Below are 27,199 nucleotides of genomic sequence, written 5' to 3' on the forward strand. Positions count from 1 at the left end.
ACAATGCCAAAGGCAGCAGAGAGATCAAGTCGGATGAGGATGGAGGAAAGGTGAGAATGGTGAGCTATGGTGAGAAGGGTAAATGGCTGGAAGCCGTTTCAGTGTAGTGTTTGCTCTAGAAACCAAATTGGAGGGAATCACAGAGTGAGTAATCCTCAAGGTTGAATACAATTCACTCAAGGATTTTTGAAGTACTGCGAAAGAAGAGAGAAGGATCTGTAGAAAGAGGGATTGATAGGGTCAGCAGTGGGTTTCTTAATCATGGGGTGCCAGTGACTGTTTGATAGAAGGCAGGGAAGATGCCTCTGTAGAGTGTGAGAAACCTGACGGTGTCTCCCTGACTAGTCCCCGGGGATCTGTCATCCAGTGTCATGATTCCTGCCCCTCATGTCCCCAGCCCTCCAAGATGTCAGGCTGAAGCCAGGCCACGATCACATACATGGCCCTCAAGGGCCTCTCCATCTATCCAAAGACCCACTTGGAGTCAGACTTGGTGCTTGTGGCACCAGACTCACTCACTCCCATAGGATAACATTGGGGATTGGACTTGTAGTGCATTGATGGGGACAAGATGGATGCCCCCACATATTTCGGTTCCCAAAACTGCATGTGCAGTCTAGTCTTTTGGGTGTGGTTCAGCCCAGAGACACCTGGGATACCCGGAGACTATTTAAGCCACGCCCAGAATGAGAAACATGCTTTGTGTTTTCTGCACCTGCAGCGTGACACTCACTGTGTTCGGATCGGTCTCCAGTAGGCCTGCATCTTTCTTCTGCGCTCAGCTCCTGCAAGAAGAACACCGTTAGGAACAGCCTTACCTTGCGGCGCTTCTTCCCATCATTCATCGCTTCTTCTGTTCTGCGGACATCTTCGACTGTGTCATTCCCATCCCGGCACGCCGCTTCCTAAGGAAAAGGGAAAAGAACAGAAAAAAGGCATTAGTAAGCATTCAGCAAATCTTTGCTTATTTTTAAAGACTGTACAAGCTTCAAACGCTTACTTGAATCCCAGTCGCTCTGGGGAAACTTTGTCTCCAGAACCTCTTATCCATCTGCAAGAGGGAAAATACACTCCAGGTTAGCGTGGAAACATCTAGAGGCACCGCATACCGCACTTACTCACTGCATTTCTTCTTCATAACCGGCATCCACGCTGAAAACATTGCGGCACCTAAAAGACACAGAAAAAGAACTCAGTTCAATACAAATACAAAAGGGTTGCATCGCGCATCGCGCTCTCACTCTCCTTCAGCGCTACTCATCTCAGCAGCACATGGCCATCCCCAGATGCCGGCCATCATCTAAGGAAGGATAGGAACGAAGTTAGAGAACAGTTCAAAAGACTCATTATACTTACCTGTTGGACTCTTGCCAGTGAAGTAACTAGGCATCAACGAGCTTGCATCAATCAACGCGCCCCTGCGCTGAAAGCAGGATGGAGAGCACACTTTCCAAGAAAACAAGGTGAGCTGTGGATCAAAGGGAAGGGTTGGACCCTAGGGAAGAAGGGGTTCAAGCACACAGAGATAATAGAAAATTAAACTCTACCAATCCTGTGTTTCAGGCCCAGTCGCCAGTCGAGTAGACTCCAGGGAAGGGTTCTAGGTCGTAAGAGGTCAGAACAGGCTGAGTGACGTCCCCGTGGATACCAGGTGAGCGTTACATCCAGTTGGCCAGGACACAGCCATCGCTATTGGATCCAATTCCTTGGGGTAAACCAGTGAGGGCGCATCACCTGGATGGGGGGGCCTTGTGGAGAGGAAGTGCGACACCAATGGGTGAGACGCAGCATCCTCCTTCTTACAACACCTTTTCCCCAACCTACTAAGTAGGATACTCAAACACTCTACCCCACCCCCTTTTCCGACACAAGCACTTTTGCACACCACGAAAGACGATGGACAAACACCAGCGCCATCTGCCTGACTTGTCCCAACACAAGGGTCAAGCAAAGTTAGGCAATTGACCAGAATCACTCACACCTGACGGCCCTTTCCCTTCCCCAAAGCGATAAAAGGTGGAGCACGAGAGCACAATACGAGCAAGGTATATCACACAAGGAGAGAGCTAACTTAGCACAGCAGTTCAAGAGGAGGAGAAAGACGGCGCGAACCGAGAGGACGACAAGGAGAGAAGCGACCTTGCCCTTTCCGACCAAGGTGTGTGAAACGTCTGCAGAAGGAATTGTAAGGCCACAAACAATAGCCAGCGTCTATTGCAGCAGATGGCAGCAGTACACAGGGCCCTCCGCTGCTGATAACCAAGCCGGACAGAGACAATTGTCTCTGTTGTCCCAACCTTGACTCCAGAAGAGAAAAAAGCCAAGCGGTTCATCACAGCCGGTTAGTCAAGGGGAGAGCTGATAAAAAAAAAATGATCTGTGCTGAACCGAATGTAGCAAACGGCTAATTGAACTGTGAAAGTAAAAAGAACTATTGGTGCTAAAAAGGGGAAAACCAGCAACAGGGTAGTCTGGCACCAAGTGAGTGCTTACTCGAAAAAACTCTGGCCAATTACCCGATTGAGGAAACTAAAGTTACCAAAAGGCCTTGGGAAAGGTGAGAAACTGGTCAAAGTGGTCATACAGGGGTTTAGTCAAATCATCAGTACAGTCGAAAGTCTTTGACCGACAAATAATTGTGAAGCTAAGGGAAGTGAATCCCGCATCATAAGAGTTGATTGAGAAAATGTACCATTGACAAAGTTGGCAGAGTGAACCCGAAGGAGGGATGCCGATAAAGAGAGGGCGAAGTCTAAAGTCCCGATATACAATGGGCCTCATTACGAGGTTGGAGGTAAGTACTGGACCTTACTGGCATGGAGCAAATACCGTGTCCGTGTAGCTTCGAGGCCGCTATTAGAGGGCTATTACGATAACGCGGGCACGAGCTTTGCGCCATACCAGTAATGACCTTACCGCCATGCCGCTAAAGACCCAAAAATCGCCCTTACATGTATTGTGCGAAGCGCAGATAGCTCCACCGCATCCATCGCTCCGGCATTAGTTTAGCGGTGACCGCTATTAACGGCCACCGCTATTAGCGGTAATCGCTAATAGGCGGAACCAGAAGTAGCGTCACCGCACAGGAACGAGAAAGAGCATGGCGGCCATCTTTAAAAACACAATCCATTGCCAACCTCTGTACCCAGGACCCACAACACCACCACACCTGTCCCAATATATACCTGAAGCATATCAGTATGCCCAAGGCACTTAAAAAAGGTGCTGCGTGCCTGCGCAAGGAGCGCTTCTCAGAAGAAGAGCTCAACATGCTTGCAGACACCTTGGCAGAAAATGGGGATGTTGTCTTCTCCAATGATATGCGGCGACCTGCACTGATGCAAAAAAAAGAGATCTGGGCGGAGGTGGTGCGTAAAGTGAGTGCCGTTGGCACCACCCCGCGCACAGTTAAAGATGTCCGGAAGCGCTGGGATGACCTGCGGTTACACGTCTGCAACATCATCTCTGCAAACCGTAACCAGGGGATGGCAGGTGGTGGAGCTGGCTCACCAATAAAAATGACCCGCTGGGAGGAGACCTGTGCGAGCACCATTGGAATGGAGGCTATCGAGGGAGTGGGGGATATGGAGCGTGGAGCCCCGCCATCGGCTGATGCAGGTAGGTGTCCCAAATAAACCACTGTAATGAAAAACATGATGATGTCCCCCTGAACTGACAGTGTAATGATGCAAAGCAGGGTCCACCGGACACATGTACCCCACACTGCCTACAGGCAGTGCACAGCACCATCTCGTCCACATACATGATGCACCCCAAATATGTTTCTGCCCAGACGCATCCCTGCATGACCCACCCAAAAGGCAAGCAACCCGTATGTCACTACTCCAATGCCAAATACCTGCTATTCCATAGATATGCAGCTACCCCAATGCATGCCCGATGCACGTAGACCCATCACTAATGCCCTCCCTCTCTTGGTCCCCCACAGGCACGCAATCAGACAGCGATGACCAGGACTCCAGGGAGGAGGCTGCGACACCACTCAAGAAGTCCAGGGGCATGGAGGGAGCAAACTGGCCCTCAACATCAAGGGGAAGAGGGTAACCTGGACTACCGTGCAAGCCCAACACAACCCAAGAACCTACAGCACCAATGTGCATTAGGGCCACCACCACAGCACCCACACCAGCCACCACCACACAGGAGCTAGTGGCTGAAGGCACTGTATCCACTGCCAGCAGTACTATCGGGGAGGCAGATGCCACATCAGCCGTGTCAGATGATGAGGCACCTAGTCTGACACCTGGCACACTTACCGCTACAGGCCCCCTGCAGTCACCCCACCTCTCCCCACCCAGCATACACAATAACAGTTCAGCTGCCATGAGCTGTCTGCTGTGGAGTCATGGCCAGGGAGTTACAGCCCCACGCCGAGCATGCATGAAGCACCAACCATGTCACTTGCACCTTCTACATCCACCAGTGTCCGGAACAGCCAAAAGCGGATCAGGGCAATCTAACAGCACCAGGAGGAGCTGACAGGGCTGTTGACCCAGCACATCACCGAATGTGGCCAGGCAAGGGAGGAAATCAGGGAATGCGCAGCATCCCTCCAATCTGCCATTGAGTCCACTTCCAAAGACATATGTAGCGAATTGGCGGCTGTGAGGCAGGTCCTCACCCAAATGGTGGCAGCATTGGAGGCCCTGCGTCCCGCACAGGTGGTAGAACAACCTGGCACATCCTCAAATGCCAGCTCCACTCAGGCCAGCCCCCTGTGTAGGTCTGGGCGGAACCTGCGCAGGTCAGACAGGGGTCCACCTGATGCTGGAAGAGGACAAGGGGTGTAGTTGCAGCCAGCCATTCGGAACTCATGTAGATTTATGGTGCATGCGAGTGCGGGGAAGTTGAGGGGGGAGCTGGAGGGGGGAGAGGGTGCGTGGGGGAGTTGAGGGGGGAGTGGGCAGGGGGGAGAGGGTGTGTGGGGGAGTTGAGGGGGGAGTGGGAAGGGGGAGAGGGTGTGTGGGTTAGTTGAGGGGGCAGGGGGGAGAGGGTGTGTGGTGGAGTTGAGGGGGGAGAGGGTGTGTGGGGGAGTTAAGGGGGAGGCGGAGGGGAGAGAGGGTGTGTGGGGTGGAGGGCTTGTGCACTTAATATGTTATATTTCTTCAATACACCTGTTGTGGAATCAGAATTCACATGTGCGGACATTGCTTATTGTGTACTTGTGCTTTATTGGTGAACAGTCTACAGTGTCCATGTCCCTGACACACCCAGTGCCCTGAGTCCAACCTCCATGTCACACTCCGCATCCATGTGTGCTAGAAACATTGGTTAATCAAAGTCTGATGCACGGTACGTCCCTCCTGTGCATCGCTGCCTCCATGAAGTGCAGCCCCATCTCCACCCTCCTCTTCCTCATTGTCAGGTTGTTTGCAGTTCAGCGTCAGGGGGCAGAGGCCATTCCGTCTGATGCACATATTGTGTAGCATGACACATGCCATGACGATCTTGCCCACCTTCTCATGCTTGTACAGGAGTGCCCCACCAGACCTGCTGAGGTAGCAAAACCGTGCCTTCAAAAGGCCAAATGTCTGCTCAATCACCACACGGGTACGTGTATGCGCACGATTGTAGTCCACCTCGTGCCCGTTCTGCGGGTTCCGGACTGGGGTAAGGAGCCACCTCTTCAAGGGATAGCCTGCATCACCTGCATGTGTGCAACAATGGTTATGTGTAAGTGATCACATCATATGGGACCTGTATCAATGACAACATAGCATGCATTTATTTCCTGTTTGCACCCACATATCCATGCATGAATAGAGCCACAGGATGTGAATGCAATGTGTGAATTCATCTGATCGACCGGTGTGCGTGGCATCCTCTAATGGGCGCAGGGGTGTCCTATTACTTGTGAGTGCTCATGCACTGTGGTAGTCCACGCCGGTTGTTCCCATGATCTGGGTGATGTGTAGTCAATTGTATGCTTTCATCCTGTCGCCGTTGATGGCAGACTCATGATCATCTCACTCTGCACGTTTTGGTGGACCTCTGTGTTGGTGTAGGGGTGTGTTCATGTATTTTGCCCTCATGTGACTCCTTTGTACACAGTAATGGACAACTGTCCTTTTTGATGATGGTATTTGGTGCTGTGCATTGGCCATACTAATTGCTTGTCGCTGCATTGTGTTGCGGGGGCTATGGTCTGATTATGTGCAGTGTACATGTTGATGGCTACGGAATGGTTGTAGCACTGCATCATTTTCATGGTAGGGCAGCTTACGTCTTGCATTTTGGGGTCCGGTGTCAGGTCCAGTCTGGCCTGCTTTGGGGTATGAGCATGGTCCATCCTCTCGGGTACTCTCAGCTAGGTGAAGTATGCATCTCCCCCCCCCCCATCTCAGCCAGGTGAAGTATGCATCTCCCCCCATCTCAGCCAGGTGAATTATGCATCTCTCCCCCCATCTCAGCCAGATGAAGTATGCATCTCTCCCCCCATCTCGGCCAGCTGAAGTATGCATCCCCCCCATCTCAGCCAGATGAAGAATGCATCTCTCCCCCCCCCCATCTCAGCCAGGTGAAGTATGCACCCCCCCATCACAGCCAAGTGAAGAATGCATCTCACCCCCCATCTCAGCCAGGTGAAGTATGCATCTCACCCCCCCCATCTCAGCCAGGTGAAGTATGCATCTCTCCCCCCCATCTCAGCCAGGTGAAATATGCATCTCACACCCCAATCACCTACCCACATCGCGCTGCCATGAGCCTGACATGCAACTCATCGAGTAGCCAAGATGTGTGCCCTGCGTGTCACACCATGTAGCGTGGTATCGTGGAGTTCCGCATGACCATTGAATCATGGGTTGATCCGGGAAATTGGGCACAACAACGTCTGATGATATTGTTTAAGTCACATACCATTTGCACGTTGATGGAGTGGTATAATTTATGGTTGCGGTACACTGCCTCCATGGTATGTGGGACCACCAATTCAACATGGGTGCAGTCGATGGCGCCAATGCAACCAGGGATGCCGGCCAGTGAATGGAAGCCAACTTTGGTGTTGGAGATCTCCTGGGCTGTCCGTGGTAGGAAAATGTGGTCGTCTGTGTGCTTCAGGAGGGCATTGAGCACTTGGTTCAACTTGGTTCAGTCTCAAGGAATTCTGGTCTTTGTAGTGATGGCACAATGTTTTGTTCAGGAGACCAGGAACTAACTCCCCTCCAAACACACATATCTTACCAAAAATTGGGGAGGCGGAAAAACCATGATTATGACTCTTCAAAGTGAGGGCATGACAACCCCAGGTGCTGCTGCCTCCAGGACCCGGGCTTCCTGCAACATTAAGTAAAAAAGAAAAGGTCAGGTGTACACTCTAGTTCCCAGTCTTTTTAATCCTTAAACTAGTAATAACAGGGTTTGATCCCAGCAATGTTTAACATTGGTCTGCTGGGGTTGTCATGCCCTCACTTTGAAGAGCCATAATCATGTTTTTTCCCCCTCCCCAATTTTGGGTAAGATGTGTGTGTTTGGAGGGTAGTTAGTTCCTGGTCTCCCGAACAAAACATTGTGCCATCACTACAAAGACCAGAATTCCTTGAGACTGTCATTAAAAAAGCAATTGGCAACAGCGGAAAAGAAACACAGCCTCCCTGAAGAGAGTTGGAGTCTCGAAAGTACTTGGAGGAGCAGAACTACTGCGCATTTGAGCTGGCAGTTGGGATTTAACCCTGGTTTATTTTTTGAACATTTTGTGGGATCCAACCCTGTTACCACTTACATTTGGGATTTAACCCTGTTATTTTTTAACATTGCTGGGATCAAACCCTGTTATTACTAGTTTAAGGATTAAAAAGACTGGGAACTAGAGTGCACCCATGACCTTTTCTTTTTTACTTAATGTTGCAGGAAGCCCGGGTCCTGGAGGCAGCAGCACCGGGGGTTGCCATGCCCTCACTTTGAAGAGCCATAATCATGGTTTTTACCCCTCCCCCAAGTTTGGGTAAGATGTGTGTGTTTGGAGGGGAGTTAGTTCCTGGTCTCCTGAACAAAACATTGTGCCATCACTACAAAGACCAGAATTCCTTGAGACTGTAATTAAAAAAGGCAATTGGCAACAGCTGAAAAGAAACACAGCTTCCCTGAAGAGAGTTGGAGAGTCAAAAGTACTTGGAGGAGCACAACTTCTGTGCATTTGAACTGGCAGTTGGGATTTAACCCTGGTATATTTTTTGAACATTGTGTGGCAGTTGGGATTTAACCCTGGTATATTTTTGAACATTTTGTGGGATCCAACCGTGTTACCACTTACATTTGGGATTTAACGCTGTTATTTTTTAACATTGCTGGGATCAAACCCTGTTATTACTAGTTTAAGGATTAAAAAGACTGGGAACTAGAGTGCACCCATGACCTTTTCTTTTTTACCCTTTTGAGGTATGTCGAGGAGATTAAATTGACCAGGGAATTTTAAGAAAGAGCATTGTTCACTCAGTTTAAAGAAACAGAACCAGATAAAAGAGACAGAGGCACTTAGGCTTTGAGGAACGTGATAAATCTCTTAATATCAAATAGAAAAAGGGAGAAGAACCCACCATCTATCCAGACCTAGCCATCGCCCAGCAAAATGATCCAGCTCTCGCTGAAGCTTTTCTACAAGCAATCCCAGAAGGAGAAGGCTTAGAAAAGTCCCTTTTTCTTCTTAAAACAAGGATTGCTTTATAGAAGAGAGACATCTGCGGAAGGCCTAGTAAAAACACAATTGGTAATACCAAAGCGCCACCGAAAGGTTGTACTAGAGATTGCACATTCCCACCTTACCGGAGGGAATTTAGGACAATATAAAAGATAGGGGCATATTAGTGGGATGTTTTACTGGCCAGGCATCCACGCTGATATCAAAACATTCATAAAGACATGTGAAATCTGTGAAAAGACCAGCCCACACATTCCACTACCTGCCGCTCTGAACCCATTGCCAATCATAGAAATCCCCTTCTCAAGAATCGGCATGGACATAATTGGTCCTCTAGAGACATCCCGATTAGGTATTAAAAATGTCCTGGTGATTGTGGATTACGCATCCAGATATCCCGACGCCTTCCCGATGCAAAATAATACCACATAGCAAATCCTCAAACATCTTCTACTATATTTCTCTAGAGTCGGTTTTCCCAAGGAAATACTAACAGACCAGGGTTCAAACTTTATGAGTAAGCTTATGGCTGAAGTCAAAGAGCTTCTCCACATTACCACCTTACAAACTTCTGTGTACCATCCCCAAACCGATGGCTTGGTAGAAAGATTCAATAAAACCCTGAAACTGATTTTACGAAAATTGGTAGACAAGGACGGGAAAGACTGGGATTGAATTATCCCATATGCGCAATTTGCAGTGAGGAAAACCCCCCAAGCTTCCTCTGGGTTGTCTCCTTTCAAACTGCTCTGTGGTAGAGCACCCAGAGATGTCCTGGACATGCTCTGGTAAACCTGGGACGAACGAGAGTAGGCTCCCATTCCTATCCCGCAAACTTCCACCAGAATGTGAGAACATATGGAACAGGTCCGAGACTTGGTTTGTACCCATATGGAAAAGGCCCAAAGCCAACAAAAATCCGCTTATGACAAAAAAGTGAATTTAAGATCATTCTCCATAGGATTAGTCCTCTTACCTACATCAGAAAATAAACTTGTCTCCAAGTGGCACGGACCTTATGAAATCATAGAAAGAACGGGAACCTGTACTTACAAAATAGCCCAACCGGACAGAAAACATAAAATCCATTTATATCACGTAAATGTCTTGAAAGAGTGGAAAGAAAACCGAACAGCCACCCATGCCAAGTACTAGCCTGTCTGGTTCCTGAAGAGATACGTAACTTTAAATTAATCCTTCCTGAGGAATCGATCCAACAACAAGAAGATTTAAAAGATGTGATAAACTGATTTCCCGATGTATTCTCAGAGAAACCAAGCATAGTGAAAGGCACATACCACTATTTTAGAACACCCTAAAGGTAAAGTGGTTCATTTAAAGCCGTATTGACTCCCAGAAGCCCGTAAGCAGACAGTGATCGAGGAAGCTACATCTTCACGCCCATGGTCCTCTCCTATCATGTTGGTCACTGTACTTGAGCATTCTTGGAGATTCTGCATAGACCTCCGCCAAGTTAATGCCATGTCAGACTTCGATGCATATCCCATGCCTATCGATGACCTAATTGATAAACTCGGAGCAGCCACCTTTCTATCTACCCTAGCCTTAACCAAAGGGTACTGGCAAGCCCCTGTATGCAGGCCAGATAAGGGAAACAAAGCATGCTCAACGCCTCTAGGACTATTTCAATTTAAAGTCCTGCCTTTTGGCCTACGCAGTGTGCAAGCCACTTTCCAACGTCTCATGGATCAAATTTGACAACCCTACTCTGATTTCTGTGGAGGTTACGTTGACGATATCGTCATTTATAGTAAGACCTCGGAGGACTATCTCTTCTATCTTTATACCGTCATGAAAGTCTCAGAAAAGCTGGCCTAGCTGCAAACCCTGCTAAGTGCAGATTGGCCCAATCAGCCGTAAAATACCTAGGCTTCTTCGTAGGGAATGTACAACCTCAACATGAGATGTTAAAAGCTGTTTTAGATACTGTTAGGGAGAATTCTCAGAAATGTGCTAATTCCCTTCTATCTTCTATTTTAGAGACCCCCAGATCTTTTTGCTGGACTTTAGGACTTTTCATTTCTATCCTGGGGTGAGTGGGACTTTTTTCCCACTCTCTCATGTATTTTTCATTGATTTGAACACTGTTTTATTTTTTTACTTAGGAGTCTGACAAACTCCATAGGCAGCATCTTTTTAAATTGTGTCACCCAGCACCTTCAGTGCAGTGACACAGGGAAGTCTTCCAGATTTCCCAAAGGTTTAAATACCTTTAAACTACTGTTTCCAAGAGCAGTGAAGTGAAATTTGCTTTACTTACATTTGTAACTTTCTAGACCCAGCACACACTATCTTACAATAGGGTGCTGGAGGGGTTAATTAGTATCTCCTTTGTCTAGTTTCTCATGTAACATTTTGTATGTTACCCTTTCTACGATTAATGGCTGGTGGCAGTGGTTTACTTTTTCCTACCATTGTGTGTTTCTACCGCAGGATGCAATGGCAGCTGCAGTAAAGCACCCATGGGTGCCCATTTTTGTCAAAATGGTCTTGGTCTTCTTTTTTCACCATTTCTTGTTGGAAAGGTCCTTCTTGAGATTTACTCTGCGCACCAAACCAGGTTTGGTCCCTTTGTTCGCTCTGTCTTTGGCGGGATTTGCTAGTGAAGCCCGCCTCTGGCTCCAGCGTGCCTGGCAGGACAGGAAGTGAGGGAGGTGCCAGAAACTCCCTGTGCTTAGTCTCCTTGGTTACAGGAATGCACCCAAAGGTGATTGGCCGGCTGGCTTTCCTTGGAGGACAGCCACCCTGCTGGGTGATTGACAGCTAGGCTGCCAATGAATGGGAGAAACCTGCATAAAAGGTGAGATCTTTTCCTTGGAAGGCAGAGTCGACCACTGGACAAAGAAATCTGAAGAACTTGGAAGAGATGCTTGCTGCAACGCCTCGACCCTTGGTCTGCCCGGTGAAGCCGGACTGCATTGCTGAAGCTCCAAATTCGCCTCGACTAGAGAAGCCCTGCAAAGGGCGACTTCTTACCTTGGGTTGATGGGACCAATGGACCGCAAGGCAAACTCATCTGGAAATCCTCTCAAAACTGGCTGTACTTACTTACTTACTGTTGCTGCAGGAACCTATTGCTAGGGAGAGGAACAACAGAATCGAGTGTGTCATCTTTAAGTCAGACCCGAGCTCCAAGAACATCCTCCGGACTCCCAGGAAGCAGGGCTGACCGAGCCTGAGCCACCTCAACAGAGTGCTGGACCCCAGATGCGAGGAAAGTCCACAAGGTATCCGAGAACCACTGTGGTGCTATTCGCGAGAAGATGAAACCGCAAAGTGCTGCTGATCTGAAGTTTGCCCATTGCTGCCGTTCACCTTCAAACCATAGTGCAGGAGTCCCCAGACGTCCTCCCTCTTGTCCCCATGACTGAGGCCCAGGAGAACAGGATCTGCCATACTACAAATGGAACAGAAGCCAGCTGGAAGAGATTTCTTCAGACCTAAGGTATTGCAAACTAAGGGGTACTTACATCTTGTCATGTAGCCTTGCTAGCTCTCAGTTGAGACTTGTCTTGGTTGCTCTTGCAGAGTTGCTTACAGCTTTGCCTACCAGCATGTGTCCCAACAGTGATTACATTGTCTACAAAGACTTCTAAAACATTGTGCAAGACTTTTTACTTCCCTTCAAGAAGTGCTTCAGCTCCCCTAGAATATGCTCAATTGACATTGGCTGTACAGGCTCCTTGAAATACTCTTCTAACCTCTGACTTTGTTCTTTTACCATCCCTCAACAAAAGTCACACATTCCATAACTTGTGTAGCTGGGAAAGGGTTCATTTACTTGTCATTGGGGTTTCAAAAGTACTTACCTGCTAAAGAATACTTGTTAACCATTCTTTTATTCCCTAAACCTTTTCCTTTTCACACCAAACTCAGTACTGCTCTAAGTGTGCCAGTGATATATTATTGTACACAGTGTCCTTGTTATTTAAGTCACCTCATGGTGAAGGAAGGATCTGTGTGCTATCCAAAATGGGTATCTACTGATTTATTGAAACTGAGAGTGTGTATTTTTAAAGTATATTTTTGTGTTACATATATTGGTCTCTTCTAAGGAAAGCTTATTCAACTGACTGTTAAATTAATAAATAATTGTTTAATGAAGAAACCTTTAGTGTAAGTGTTCATTTGAATACTTGTCACTGTGAAACTGTGTTACAACCCTACAGCTCACATTGACCCCTCTTGAGATAAGCCTGGCTGCTCAGTCACTCTACCAACCTGTGTATAGATGCTTATACCAAAGGTTGGGTTAACTATTGCTAAGAGGCCATGGCTGGTGCTGTATTCCACAGGGTAATGCATACAATCTTGCCTAACAGATACACCAACTCCCAAGACCAAAATACATCTTAGAGCTTTTCTCGGGTTAATAGGATATTACTGTATGTTTATCCCCAATATTTCGTACAAAACAGCCCGGCTAACAGATAAACTTAAGAATCCTGAACCCTAGAAACTTCATTGGAATGATGAGGATGAGATATGCTACAGCACCATGAAACAATCTCTATGGCAAATCCGATCCTAAAGGTAGTCGACTTTTCTAAAGAGTTTATCTTGCAAACTGATGCCTTCCTTACAGGGTTAGGAGCAGTCCTATCCCAGGTTTGCGATGGATTGGAACACCCCATACTATTCACCAGCTGCAAACGGTTCCCAAGGGAAAGAAATTATTACGTGTTAGAGCTAGAGGCTCTGGCCATCAAATGGGCAATAATCCATTTTAGATACTACCTCTTTGGACGAAAACTCACACTCGTCACAGATCACTCACCCCCAGTTTGGATTAGCCAATGCAAAGAATCTAACCCTCTGGTCATGCAATGGTTCCTAGACCTACAACCCTATTGTTTCACGATGGAACACCGAAAAGGAAAAGATCAGGGAAATATAGATTTTCTTTCCTGGTTCCCCTGTGAAACAAATGTGGCTACATCGCATGGAAGAAGGGTATGTGAGAAACTTGAAGATGTCTCCCTGACTAGTCCCCAGGGATCTGTCATCCAGGTGGCCAGGACACAGCCATCGCTATTGGATCCAGTTCCTGAGGGTGGAACAGGGAGGACAAGTGAATGAGGATCACATGGATGGGGGAGAGGGGGTCCTTCAGGAGTGGACGTGGGACACCGACAGGTGAGACGCAGTATCCCCCTTCTTATAACACCTTTTCCCCAACCTACTATGTGATACTGAACCACTCTACTCCACCCCCGAACCACCTGCCCCCTTTTCGGACATGAACACTTTTGCACACCACGAAAGACGACGGACAAACACCAGAGCCATCTACCCGACTTGTCCCAATACAAGTGTCAGGCAAAATCAGGCAATTAACCAGAATCACTCACACCTGACGGTCCTTTACCTTCCCCACAGGGATAAAAGGTGGAGCACGAGAGCACAATATGAGCAAGGCAGACCGCACAAGGAGAGAGCTAACTCAGCATGGCAGTGCAAGAGGAGGAGGCGCAAACTGAGAGGGCGACAAGGAGAGAAGCGACTTTGCCCTTTCCGACCAAGGTCTGTGAAACCTCTACAGAAGGAATTGTAAGACCGCAAACAATGGTAATCTTGTATTGCACCAGATGTCAACAGTACACAGGACCCTCCTGCGCTGATAACCAAGCCTGGGAGAGACACGTGTCTCCTTGGTACCAGCCTTGACTCCAGAAGAGAAGAAAGCCAAGTGGTTCATCACAGCCAGTGAGTCGAGGGGAGAGCCAATAAAAAAACAACTGTGTTGAACCGAAAGTAGAAAGTGGCTAATTGAACTGTGAAAGTACAAAGAACTATTGATACTAAAAAGGGGAAAACCAGCAACAGAGGAGTCCGGCACCACGTGGGTGCTTACTCTGGAAACTCTGGGCAATTACCAGATAGTTGAAACTACAGTTAGCAGAAAGTCTTGGGAAAGGCGAAAAAAACTGTCAAAGTGGTCAAACAGGGGTCTAGTAAAATCCTTGGTACAGTTGAAAGTCTTTGATCGACAGATGATTGTGAAGCTAAGGGAAGTGTATCCCGCATCTTAAGAGTTGATTGAGAACATGTACGATTGACAAAGTTGGCAAGAGTGAACCCAAAGGAGGAATGCCGATAAAGAGGGGACAAAGTCTAAAGTCCCGATATATAGCGTGTTGACAAGAGTGAACCCGGCAGAGGGATGTCCACAGTGAACTGTTTAAAAAGACATTAAGATATGTGAGATGTCACAGGAGAAATTGTATTGAAAGCCGTAGTGAACCCAACAAAGGGAAGTTAACATTCGAGAAGGGTCTGAGCCCGAAAGAGTGGGATCCAGGGTGACAAAGCATCACCCAACGTGCCGTCCTCCCTTTAACAGGCGTCTATGATTCTGATGTACGGCTTGTGAATAAAATGTATCTAATCATTCAGGCATGGATGGCCACCCATGGCCTCTGCCTGAATGATGATAAAACAGAACTGTTGCTTGTAGGTTCATCAGCCAACTTGAACAAGCTGAGCCCAAACTATGCCTCATTCAACCTAGATGGGAACAACATCCCAGTGGTCAAACAAGTAAAAACACTGGGATTTTACCTAGACTCTACATCAAATTTACACAACCAAGTTAACATGATGGCTTGAGCTACTGCCTATAAGGGTAAACTGATAAGGGCCTGTAAACCATTGCTCTCCACAGAAAGTTGCCTCACTCTAGCTAGAGCACTCATATTGTCCAAACTGGACTATTGTAACTGACTTTATTTGGGTGCTAGCAAGTTTGTGCTTAACAAACTTCAAATACTGCAAAATAATGCAATCGGGTGGCGTTAAATATCCCAAGGAGAGAACTCATCTCTGCAACAAGAAGACAATATAAATGGCTCTCCATAAGGGAAAAGATTGAGCTGAAAACCGTGTCTCTTACTTTTAAATCCTTGAACCACACAGCTCCACCCTACCTAACTGAAACTTTCTCCATCAGATCTTCCACACAGGTCACCAGATTGGCTAACACGTCTTGTCTGGTGGTCCCGAGATTCAAATAAAAAAAAATCAGGGAGGAACAGTTTCCCTGTCATGGCGGCCCAATTGTGGAATACACTCCCACCTGCCCTTAAAACGACCCAGCTTTTCACCAACTTCAGCAGACAATCCATTTCTTGGCTAATCAGTAAGAACTAACATAGACCCTATGAGTTAGACATTCCACTTCACTCTCTCTGATCCGCTCACATGAGGTAACCTATAATGTATTGTCTCGTCCTTCGTGTATCTCTGCCTCTGGATACCAGATGCATACAATTCAACTTATAATCTGTTGTCCTGTCCCTCATGCGTTTTTGCCTACAGAAACCTTATTGCTTCTTAATGTAAACCAGCACCTTGCCATATGCCTTCTTCAACAAATGTAACTATAATTTGACTATTTTTACATGTCTGTAACAATTGTACTTTTGCTCTAACGTGCCCAGATACCTCAGGGTTAGGTGCGCTATAGAAATAAATAAAACAAACAAACAAGTAGAAAGGAACTTTAGTTTGTAATTTTTGGATACATCAGGGCCATGGAGGCAAGATACTTTTTGTAGAAAAAAGACTTAACCACGAAGGCCCTGATACCTGAGAGCAGGAACTGTTGGCTCATGCTGGCAAAGTTCGAGCGTATGCTCTGCTCCGGAATCCTACCTTATCCCGTGCTAAAAATGTGGGGAAGGGGGACCCCAGCCACTGCATCCTGACATATTATTTGTGAACACTTCCTCCTTGCTTATGAACATTATCCCATACTTCTTTTGTATTTAGCATACGGATTGGCAAAAATATAGGCCCTTCTATTTGACAAGACGCCACTAGGACTGCCTTATTATTGTTTGGTGGTTGAAGTTTGCTCCCATCTCAGATTTAGGTTTAGGTTTAGATTAGGTATTTTTTTCCAAACTACCTTTACAGTTTAATAAACACCCTTGAACTGTGATCACTTGTGTCTGTCTTTACTGTTGCCACCACAAGTCCCTTACATGAGGGAGAGATTGAAGAGGAAGCAGAGTAAAGTGGAGGCGATAGGTGGTAGATCTTTATTTGTGTGTCATGCAAAGCGGTTGTTAGGGGCAGAAGATGGGTTAGCTGAACAGATGATGGGTACGAGTTCAGTGGGGAAGGTGGGATAGAAGTGAGATATTTAGGAGAGGGTGGGTGTGACTTGAGGTGGAGAGAGGCCCATAGGAGGTGAGACAGATAAGAGAGACAATAAGGTGTTGCTCATTTAAAGCATTTGGAAGCATTTGGAAGGCTGTGCTTTACTGTGGTGTATTGACTCACCCATCCAAAGATAACAAAACACTTCCCAATAACATATGTCAAAATAATCTGGAAAAAAGGCCTACTTTGGAGAACTTCATTATACAAAATACACTATTTGCTGGGACGCATACACTGGCAATACAATTTGCAGTACCTGGTTCCAGGGGAATGGCCTCTGTGAGCAGATCACTGAGTGTGAAAGAAGAAGGGTGATATTTTGGTTTCTGCCAGCACCAGAAGCGCTTTCTCTTTGTTACTGCGCAGAGCAGCTGTAGTTTATCAGAGTCATTCAAACTGGAAACGGAGATCAAATCCCCACCAGAGTCGATTTCTTTCAAAAAATTCTTGGTTGCCTTTGCAAACATCTTAATGGTTCAATCTTCGACCTAAAAAAAAAAAATCATAATTTTAATAACTTACATTATATAAACAGCTATGCTTAAAAATCAACTAATTATTCCTGCATCTTGCGGAGTAGCAATTACTTGATAAAGCATCTATGAACACGCCCCGACTCGTGGGAACCAATGTCCAACTGTGAAAGTTTGAGAAAGATGGATTTTGTATTTTAGGAGATACAGTTATTTAGTAATGACAGAGAAGAAGTACAGGTCTGTGAGAAAAGTACTATATAATCCAAATATTTACATTTTTCCCCCAAATGTAATTTTTTTCTACAAAATATATATATATATTTTGAATGGCATCCACATTTTCAGACATTTAACCATCATTAGTATTGCTTGTCCCTTGTCTAAGGGGTAATTCTAAGTAAAGGGGTTGGATTTTCAGTTGTCCTGCTCCTGTAGAGGTTCTTCTCTCTGTGATCTGCTGAGGATGGCCACAGGCGTGGCTAGGTTTTTGTCACATTTGGTCATAACTGCTTGTCACCACTTCCCCACCCTCATGTGTAACTATTCCATCTCCTGAAGTTCTTCATTCAGCGTATTAGGTACCCTTGGTGGTCGTGAACCATCACCTGGGCCCTGTCAGGGGCAGAGAGAGCGGAAAAGGGATTGGGTAGGAAGTATGGCATCAAGCTGAATTGAGGAGTGTAGTTGGGAGGGTGGGAGATTTTCACTAGATGAACAATCATTTTACACATTATGCCAGTAAGTTGCCCTATCATGCATCAGTAAATAACAACCAATCAGCTAACTGTTACAATCATGACCTCACAGACAGTATCAACAATACTGACCACAGGATGTACTAATGATATATATCAGCGTTAATGACACATCAGGCAGAGAAGGCATTAGTGACTACTTGCTCAGTTACTCACTCAGTGTAAGCAATAATGACCAATCATGTTGCATACAAAGCAAATACTCAATCTATGGACGAATCTAAGTAATTACAAGCCCTTCAGTAATAAAAGTATGAATGGATAATCAGGCAGTATAAAAAGAAACAGTCCCTTATCCCTTCAGATAATACATACAACAAATACCCCAAAAGCAGTACAATCAATGCTGAACTATGTGGCAGCCTATGCTACACTGAATGATAAGGCAGTTTAATCAATAATGACAGATTTAGAAGTAAAAGACATAATTAAGCAATAAGCCCCGAGGTGGCTGGGCATTACCAGTCAGGCTAATGGCCTGGCCCCGAGTTACATGCCTGAGTGAAGCAAGGGCCTTATCATAAAACCTGGCACTGTTACCTGACCAGTGATGCCCACCCACTGAGAGGTTTATAGCTGTGAGCACCCCATGATTTCCGGGGTGCTAACAGTGTGTGTTTTTTAAGTTGAGAACTTTAAAAAAAACACAATTCAAAATGGTCAACTTGGACAAGGGAGAAGAGAACTACATGCAGTCACTTCTCCCTTTCCATGATGGTCGGCGTGTTAGCCCAAGCCTATCCAGTCTTCAGGGTCGTTACCAGCCAGGAACGCACCACTGACAAGGGAGTGATAGCTATTAGCATGCAGGGGTCAATTAGGGGTGAAAATCGTTTTGGAGGGGCGGAGGGGAGATGGGCTCAGCACATATTGCACAAGCCCAATCTGCAGTAAAATATATTTTTTAAAGATGGCCGCTGCCACATTAAATTGAAAAGGGACTGAGTCCTTTTTCTATTCCTATGGCAGGACGAAGTGCTGCAACCTGACCAGAAAGGTGCAGCAGGTAAGTAGATAGGGAGCTAGGGTAGAGAAGGAAGGGTGTGGGATGTTTTACGGTGTGGGGCCAGGATGAGGAGGCAACAGGGAGGGGCTATGGGGCCATTAGGACAATCAAGATGGCAGCAGCCGGGTAAAGGCCTCAGCGTCTGTAAAAATAAGGACATTAAACAATCACTTTTCTACCGTGTTTCCAGCCACCTGATTGGCCAAAAACCATTATGAAGGTGCAAATAGCCAAGTGGGAAGACAAGTGGTTTTCTGGTGTGGTGTTGGTGACCCAGTCTTTTTACTGTGACTACAACATGGAAGGCATAGCCTCTGTGCAGCGTTAGCCTGAACTATTAGAAACCATTAGTTTAGCGTGGAGCACAGTGAGGAGTGGGAAGACAAGTGGTCTTCTGTGGTAATCTGTGGTTTCGGCGGGACTGGCGCTTGGAAAGAGCACAATCAAATGTCATCGGAAGGCCCTGTGACCCTTTAAAATCGTGTAGCTTAGACGATGATGCGATCGCCAAACAACATTATGCTGACCAACATTGACGAGGTTAGTGCACCCCGCCTGTCAAGATGTGCACATTGCAATTAACCAATCCCTCCCTGATAGCATTGCAGCCTGCCGACACTAACAAACGCCCATACACCCCAAAACTCACAACCAATTTGATGCATAATTCTTCTTTAAATAGCGAACATTTGCAAGTACACCTTTCAATACAAATATCTGTGACAAATGAACTGAGTCTCTCAGCCAGAATCATATCAGCACACACAACGCGAGAATCAGCAGCGGATGATTCCCTCTTTCAAATATTTGACACGGCGCATGGAGTTGAAAAAAAGCCCCTCCTACTCTAGTCCATAAATCGACAAACATTGAACTTGAAGCGAGTTGTGAGGGTAAAGAACGGAACTCGAGCACAAAATCCATGCCAATGCCAAACCAAAACTTGACCACATCGACAAACTCAAATACAGATCAGGACATCATCTTCACTACTTTGGAGTGCGAAAACATAAGAGTGCCTGTTCTGGAACATTTTTTCACAATCTCCAACTCACCAGAATCACTGGACCATGTGGTGACCCGCCAAGCTACCCGTAGCCCTCAAGTGAATCTCCCAATTTCCCTAGACAATTTAGAACTCCAACATTCTGCACTAGTAGAGTGACTGGCCAATGACATCGAAGCAATTAAAGGTGACTTGGCGTCTTGTTAGGAAAGATTTCATTTAGGTGTAATTTTCCCTCCATTTGTGGACCCCCAACGTTTTTGCTTTTGTTTGGCTATCCCATCCTGACTTTTTACCAGTGGAGCCCAGTCTTCAGCTGTGCTCCCCTGGGCTTTGCTCACTTGTTATGGGGAAACTGATACGTCCTTCAGACTGTCAGTACATAGTCTTTGACTATGTTGCAATTTTTTGGTAACCTTTTAACAGTGCACAATGTACCTTCCAGCACCGTGCACAGGGGTCCTTTTTGTTTTATGGCCCTAGACACTCTCAAAGGATTTTTTGGTGGTTGTACGAGTGTGCCTGGGACAAACTGATAGCAGCAGTTACTTTTTATAAATGTTTTACTTCTTTTTACTGAATCACATTGCGTTTACAGCGTTTGGTTCAAGACTGTGGCCAGTTCCCGAAAATGGCTGAGCCCCCAAAGTCTGTTCTGTCCCATGGCCATTTTGTCCCTTGCCTTCACCCAGGTCGAGTAACCCGGGTTTTCCTTATTTGGGCATGCAACCTCCCACGAAAACTGATCTCTTTCGCAGGCTTCTGCCTGCCAGGTGTCTGTGCCCAGGCAGTGTGTTGGGTCTGTCTGGTCCCAATACACACTACTGGTGCCAGGATGTCTCAGGAGTCTTGGCTCAGGAGGATAGCTCAGGGGCAACGCACTCGTCTTGGAAGCAAGACGGGATGCGGAGCAACACAGGTTCGATCCCCGGGTCCGCGCTTAGAAACCTCTGGGTATTAAGCGCATTATAAATAACCAATTACAATTACAATGTCTCAAGAGTCTGAATGACTGGGACCACCGTGGACCATGATTGGTCCACAACTGGGATGCCTGCATGAGAGCAGATCTTCGATTGAAAGTCCTTGCTTTTGGCGTGAAGCTAATCTTGGATAAGAGAAGGGGGTCTGCAGCCATTCCAGGTCCATCTCCTAAGTTCATTCCAGGTCGATCCCCTGAGTTCTCTCCGAACTACAGAAGGAGCCAAGTACCCTGCACTGAAGAAACAGACCAGAGGAACTGCCGGAGATGCTTAGGAAAGTTTGGCACCTTTCACTCTCTGCTGTCCCGTCGGACCCCCAGATTTCTTCATCGAGCAAGAATGCCTGCCAAGGCACGTCACCCCACTGGAGAAGTGGGAACAACTACTCTCAGCAACCCCTGCTTACGTGCTGGACGAATCCCTTCGGAAGAGTTCCTGGGCCATCCAGTGAACTGTCCAGCTCTACCTCATGGTATCCCGCAAAATCACTGCTCAAGTTGAAACCCGATACTTGCTGGTCCCGTGCCCTTTCCCACCAAACTTCACAGGCCTAGCTCCTCTGGGTCCCAAAGTAGTAGAGTGCATAACGCTGCACAAATCTGTGATTCCTGCGTCACTACCTGTTGGTGACGGTCGCTGTAGGTGTTGTTAGGAAGGCCTGGTATCATAGCAAGACAGACACAAGTGATCACAGTCCAAGGGAGTTTATTAACCTGTAAAATTGGGTGAGATAAATGCCTACTGTAAACCTAAATCTAAGATGCAAGCAAGTACGACCACCAAATAGTAATAATAATACAGTCCTAGTGCAGTCTAGTCAAATAAAAGGGCCTATAATAAGAAAAACCTATTGCCAATCCTTACCGCTATACTACAAAAGAGTGTGGGATAATGTCCATAAGAAAAAAAGTGTTCACAAAATTATAAGTTAGGATGTTATGGCCAGGGTCTCCCTTCCCCACGTGTTTAGCGCAGGACAAGGTGAGACTCTTGAGCACATCACACTCCTGGGCTTTTCCAGCACAAGCTTACAGTTCCTTTTTCCTCTGAATCAGGGCCTTCTGTGCCTAAGTCTCTTTCATGCAAAGGCTCTCGTCTCAGAGGGCCTGATAGGTCAAAAACAACAAAACAAATGTTTTTTTGGTTAATCTTCACGGTGGGCGATTACTTTTCGTCCCTGGATCCCCCTCAGCCAGGTTCCGATCCTTCTTTCAACAATAGCCTCCCTCACTCTGGCTCAGACCAACCATTCACTGTGGACATCCCTCAATCCGGCTCACGCTTGTCAAAACAATGTTCCCGGGTGTATCACTGTCCATCCCAATCTGTTGGCATCCCTCAGTCGGGTTCACATTTGCCTCAAACAACAGTCCACTTTTGGTTTTAACACTATGTGGGATTCCCTTCCCTTAGCTTTCTCCTGGCTTCCTTCCGTCGGGTTCACACTGCCATTTGGACTAAATATCATCAACTTGTAATCTTCAAGAATCTTAATGTCTTTTAAAAAAATTGTGCAGCACTCGTTTATCATATGATTGATGCCGGTTTTCACAAAATCACATGGCATTCTCCTCTTCCGGGCGCAAACACCACTTTTACAGTTCCTTTACTTTCATGTGCACTTTCAGAAAAGGTCAAAGACTTTCGACTGTACAAGGGGTTTGGCTTGACCATTGTATGACCACTATGACCTCTCATGCCAGCCCCCTCCTAGTTCTTCTTGGTTCTTGTAGTTTTCTCAGTTCAACATATTCTCCTTGTCCAGGAGCAGGGTATCCATTAGAGTCTTTCAAATGAGCGCCCACGTGGCAGGACAAGAGTCCTGATCTGGAACAGCCTATAAAAGCCTTAGGGACTTTGTCCTCCTCAAGCTCTTTCCCAGTGTAATACTGTGTCTCATCTGGAGCATTTCCTCGAGCATAACCCTTGGTTCCCCTACCCAAGTGATCCTCCCTCGTTCGTCCACATCCAGGGTTGGCATCTGAGAGCGCCAGCCCTTCCCTGGCCACCTGAATAAGGGATTTTCGGGGTCTACTTGGGAGAATACCCACAGGTTTCTCACATACCCTTCCCCTATGCTGGTTGGACTGCAGTGTTTCACTTGGAGATTCCACAGTGGAACACCCAGACTGCTGGTCCAAGCACTCCAGTATATAACCTGGATTGTTAATGCTGGGACTTTCAATCCCTCCCCAGTTGTTCAAGACTTGCATAGGAGGTGATTTTAAGAGTTCTCTCCTCTCTCTTTCTCTCGATCTTCCTTTCACTTTCTTGAGCTTCCTCTATATGTCCAGGGCAGATTTCCATCATATGCCCCCAATCTCCACAAAATAAGCATTCTTCTACATGAGAGGTGTTGTAATCTGGCTTAGAGAGCAGCTGTGTGTGATGTCATGAGCTGGTGGAATGTTAGTGTTGGAGGTTCTACTGGGGACCGTTAGAGACAGAGAGAAAGCAGAGAGCTGAGAAGTATGGGTGTGGGGGTGAGCCCGTGTTTCGATTGTGAAGTTGTGGCTTCAGTGTCCCTTACCATCCCCGAGTTTAACCTGATGGAGTACAGGACCAGGACAATAAATCACCATAAACTAACCTTGGTGTACCGGACATTCACTTTGTTACACGGGCGACTCGGATGGGATGGTAGGTGGACAACCTTCTCCATCGGCGCTGCTGGGGATGGGGGTGCAGCACTTCAGGAACACCACCCCCGAGGAAGTCCCCCACACCCAGGCGGGACCGTGTCGAGTTGGCCTGCCGCACTTGGTTCCTCCAGTAATGGTCCGTGTCTGGAGCGCCTCACATGTTACGTGGAGCAGAGTTTGCTGTCTCCGTCAGTTAATCCATTGTGCTATGGGAGGCGTGTTGGAATCTGCGATAGATTGAAGCTCACCCGGACAGTATGGGTATGAGCGCTGCTTTTGTGTGCAGTTTGAGTCCCGGACTGAGGCCGAGTCGAGCGCTGTTTCCGCGTGCAGCTTGTGTCCCGGACTGGGGCCAGCCCTGCAAGCTACGCAGCTCGTCGTGCCGCCGTAGGTGGGCGGACCTACGCCTCCACCTTCGCAGTCAGGAGGGAGCCGTTGTGTGGCGGCAGCGGGAAAAGCAAAGAAAATGAAAGGGGTGTCCGCCCCTGGACGGTTAGCCAGCAGAATGATGCCTCAGTCATGGACGGCTGGGCAGGGAAGTGGTTCTCCCTTCCATGTTGCCGGTAGTGGACTGAGTCCAGCAGAGCTGCACAGGGTAGTTGGCCCCTCTGAGCTGGCCCCTTTTCTTTTTCCGTTGTTGCGGAGTGGCTCCTTCCTCATGGCATCGGTTGCAGAGTGGTGCCAGAGTTGTTGGGAGAGCGCTGCGGTTTGGGAGCAGTTCCGGTGAAGTTGCTGGGCCAGCTTCCCCATGCTTTCTGGTGACGTCACTGCGGGGAGAGGCGTTCCCAGTGGGTCACGGGGCAGTGATCGTTTTCCTTCATTCTCAAGCCTCATTCTCAGCGCGTCGGAAGCAAGGAGTTACTTGCCTGTGAGAGAGAGTGTATCAGTGGGTGTAGAATTGCTTCACTCGGGTGACGTACTCACTGAGGCCATACCATGCTGAAGCATTTGGAGTATATCACAAACGTTTGCTGATTCCATTCTGGGCAAATTGAGTTTTGCACCTTACCTGGTGTTCGCCGTTGTTTGGGACGTTGGCCAGGTTAGTGTATCGGGCCGTGTGGGTGGTATGGGTGCAGTTACATGTAGTAGCCCATGTTATCTGGCACGTCCCAGTGCCCTTATTTAAGTCCCGGGGGAGGGGTGTAGCTTTAAGTTTTTAAGGCCGTTGTTGGTTTTCCTGTGGTGTCCAGTGTTGTGGCCTTCCGTTGTAGAGTAGGGCGTTGTTGTATATGGGAACAGAGCTTTCGCCCGATTCCATTTCCCAAGGCAAGGGTGGGGGGGTGTGTGTGCTGTGCTATTAACTGACGGTTGTAGTTCAGTTCAATTTCTTTGTACAATCCAAAAGTGGAATTTCCGTTCCAGGAGGACCGTATCTGCAGGGAATATGGTCATAACTTTTACTCGTGAACTGAGTAATGTGAACATGGGTTCCTTTGGTGTGGTTTCTTTGTGTGGAACTCTGACTTTCATGCAGCTTTGACGTTGTTCGTGCCCAGCATTCCATGCCGGATACCATCTGCCGGTTATATAATCCAGTTCTGGGTGACATTGGTATTGTCTGCACCTAATTTTTCCATGTGTTATGCAATGTTATCTGCATTTCGTATTGTTGCATGCTTAGTGTTATCTGTGTTTGGAGTGTGAGTGTGATGTATAGATGCATGTAGAATGAGTTGGTGCACGTGTGGGCACGCGTTTATGACTGCATTGGGGTTCATAGCTCCTGGTTTAGTGCCAGGATAGGTCACTATGTCTGTGTGTGGTTGCGGGTGTTGTAGCAGTTAGAGTGTAGGTTTTGTCTATTCCCATAGTGCCCGGTTTTAACGCTGGAGTGGGTCTATTTGTGTATTGGTCTGTAGGTTGAATGGATTGCCTTTTGTGGGTTCAGGGTGTGTTTGGTGTGCCTGTTCCCATATGTTGTCCTGTCTGTGTAGTGCCTGGTCTAGTTCCGGTGTAGGTCACTATTTTGTGGTGTCTCAGGGCAGTATTTCACGGTGGTTCCATAGTCCCTGGTTTGGTGCCGGGGTAGGTCGCTATGGTGTTTTTGGGTCTCAGTAGTGCGTTATTCCTGTTGTGGTTGGAGTTGATGTGGTGTTGTTGTGGTCATAGTGTCTGGTGCAAAATCAGGTTAGGTCACTATGGCTGTTGTTCTCAGGGCAGTGTTTTGTTGTTGTGTGTTTCATAGCGTTAGGTTTAAATTTCAGTTTGGTCGCTATGTCTGAGTATAAATTTGAATTTCTTTTTGTTCTGTAGCGCTTAGTCTAGGGGCCTAGGTAGGTCGCTATGGTTGAGGGTTTATTTGGCTTTGCCAATGTTTCCATAGTACCTGGTTTTGGACTGGGGTAGGTTACTATGTTGGATCTGTGGTTGTGCAGTTTACCTCCCGATTCCTAGTTTGGTAAATCAGGTTGTCTTACTCATGTGTAGAGGTGGTGTAACGCAAGAGAGAGAAAATGGCCAACGGTCTAATGGTAGTGGAGCAGTATTGTGGTTCCGTTTTTTGTGGTACTGCAGTCGGAGTTGAGCTGTGTGGGTCCCTCGGTTGCTGTTGGGCATTTGTTGTTGCTCCGTTTAGGGGGTGGTTGGTTTGTGCTCAGAGGGGCAGCTCTGATACTCCGGGGAACAGACCGGAGTGGAAGGTGTTTAGTGCGTGGGAGGGTAAGTTTGGTTAGGTAGTTGTGTTAGTGTTATCTAACAACAGTGTGGCTAGGGGTGGCAGCTCTAGGTTCTGAGGGGCAGCTCAGGGCAGGCGTAAGTGCACAGTTTATTGTTTTTAGTCTTCAAGGGTGAGAATCAAGGGACTTGGTGAGTTGCGTCGAGGGTTGTGGCATGTTGTTGTCATGGAGTTAGTGTGCCGTTGGCATTTTCTACGTGGTCCGGTTTGGCCTGTGAATGGTTCCCTTTGTGTGTGGTTCCTATTTGTTGAGGTTGCCAGGGGTTCTGGGCATAGGCGGCCGCTGTGTGTGGGATTTCTGGTACCGTGTTTGTGTTTGGATGATTAGGGTTTTGTGCTGGTCGCGTTACCTTAGCCATTCTCTTGTGTTTCCCTAGGGAGGAAGAGGTGTTGTAATCTGGCTTACAGAGCAGCTGTGTGTGATGTCATGAGCTGGTGGAATGTTAGTGTTGTAGGTTCTACTGGGGACCGTTAGAGACAGAGAGAAAGCAGAGAGCTGAGAAGTATTGGTCTGGGGGCAGGCCTGGTGTTTCCCTTGTGAAGTTGTGTCTTCAGTGTCCCCTACCCTCCCTGTGTTTAACCTGATGGAGTACAGGACCAGGACAATAAATCACCACAAACTAACCTTTGTGTACCGGACATCCACTTTGTTACAAGAGGCTTCCGATTCATCTAGAGATATAGTGGACGTTGACCCTCACCTATCCTTATTAATGGGGCTAAAAAAAATGTCCGGGCATTATTGTTCCATAGTTTTTGTTCCTCCTTGTCAATATAGGGTTCTCCCTGCATCATCCCACTTTTTTTAAAG

The 27,199-nt window shown here is 47.1% G+C and overlaps 1 protein-coding gene across 2 annotated transcripts in view; it reads right to left on the bottom strand.

The window, feature by feature from the left end:
* GSDME (gasdermin E) overlaps positions 1-27,199 on the bottom strand; it is a 941,072-nt gene that overhangs the window by 744,836 nt on the left and 169,037 nt on the right. For both annotated transcript variants that reach the window (XM_069648197.1, XM_069648198.1), the window contains exon 2: positions 17,100-17,331. In XM_069648197.1, coding sequence (XP_069504298.1) covers positions 17,100-17,310 — 211 coding nt within the window. In that variant the 5' untranslated portion in view covers positions 17,311-17,331. The remainder of the gene's footprint in view (positions 1-17,099; positions 17,332-27,199) is intronic.

The sequence above is a fragment of the Ambystoma mexicanum genome, chromosome 2q (genome assembly GCF_040938575.1).
Source record: "Ambystoma mexicanum isolate Mex_15411 chromosome 2q, UKY_AmexF1_1, whole genome shotgun sequence".
Taxonomy (NCBI): Eukaryota; Metazoa; Chordata; class Amphibia; order Caudata; family Ambystomatidae; genus Ambystoma; species Ambystoma mexicanum.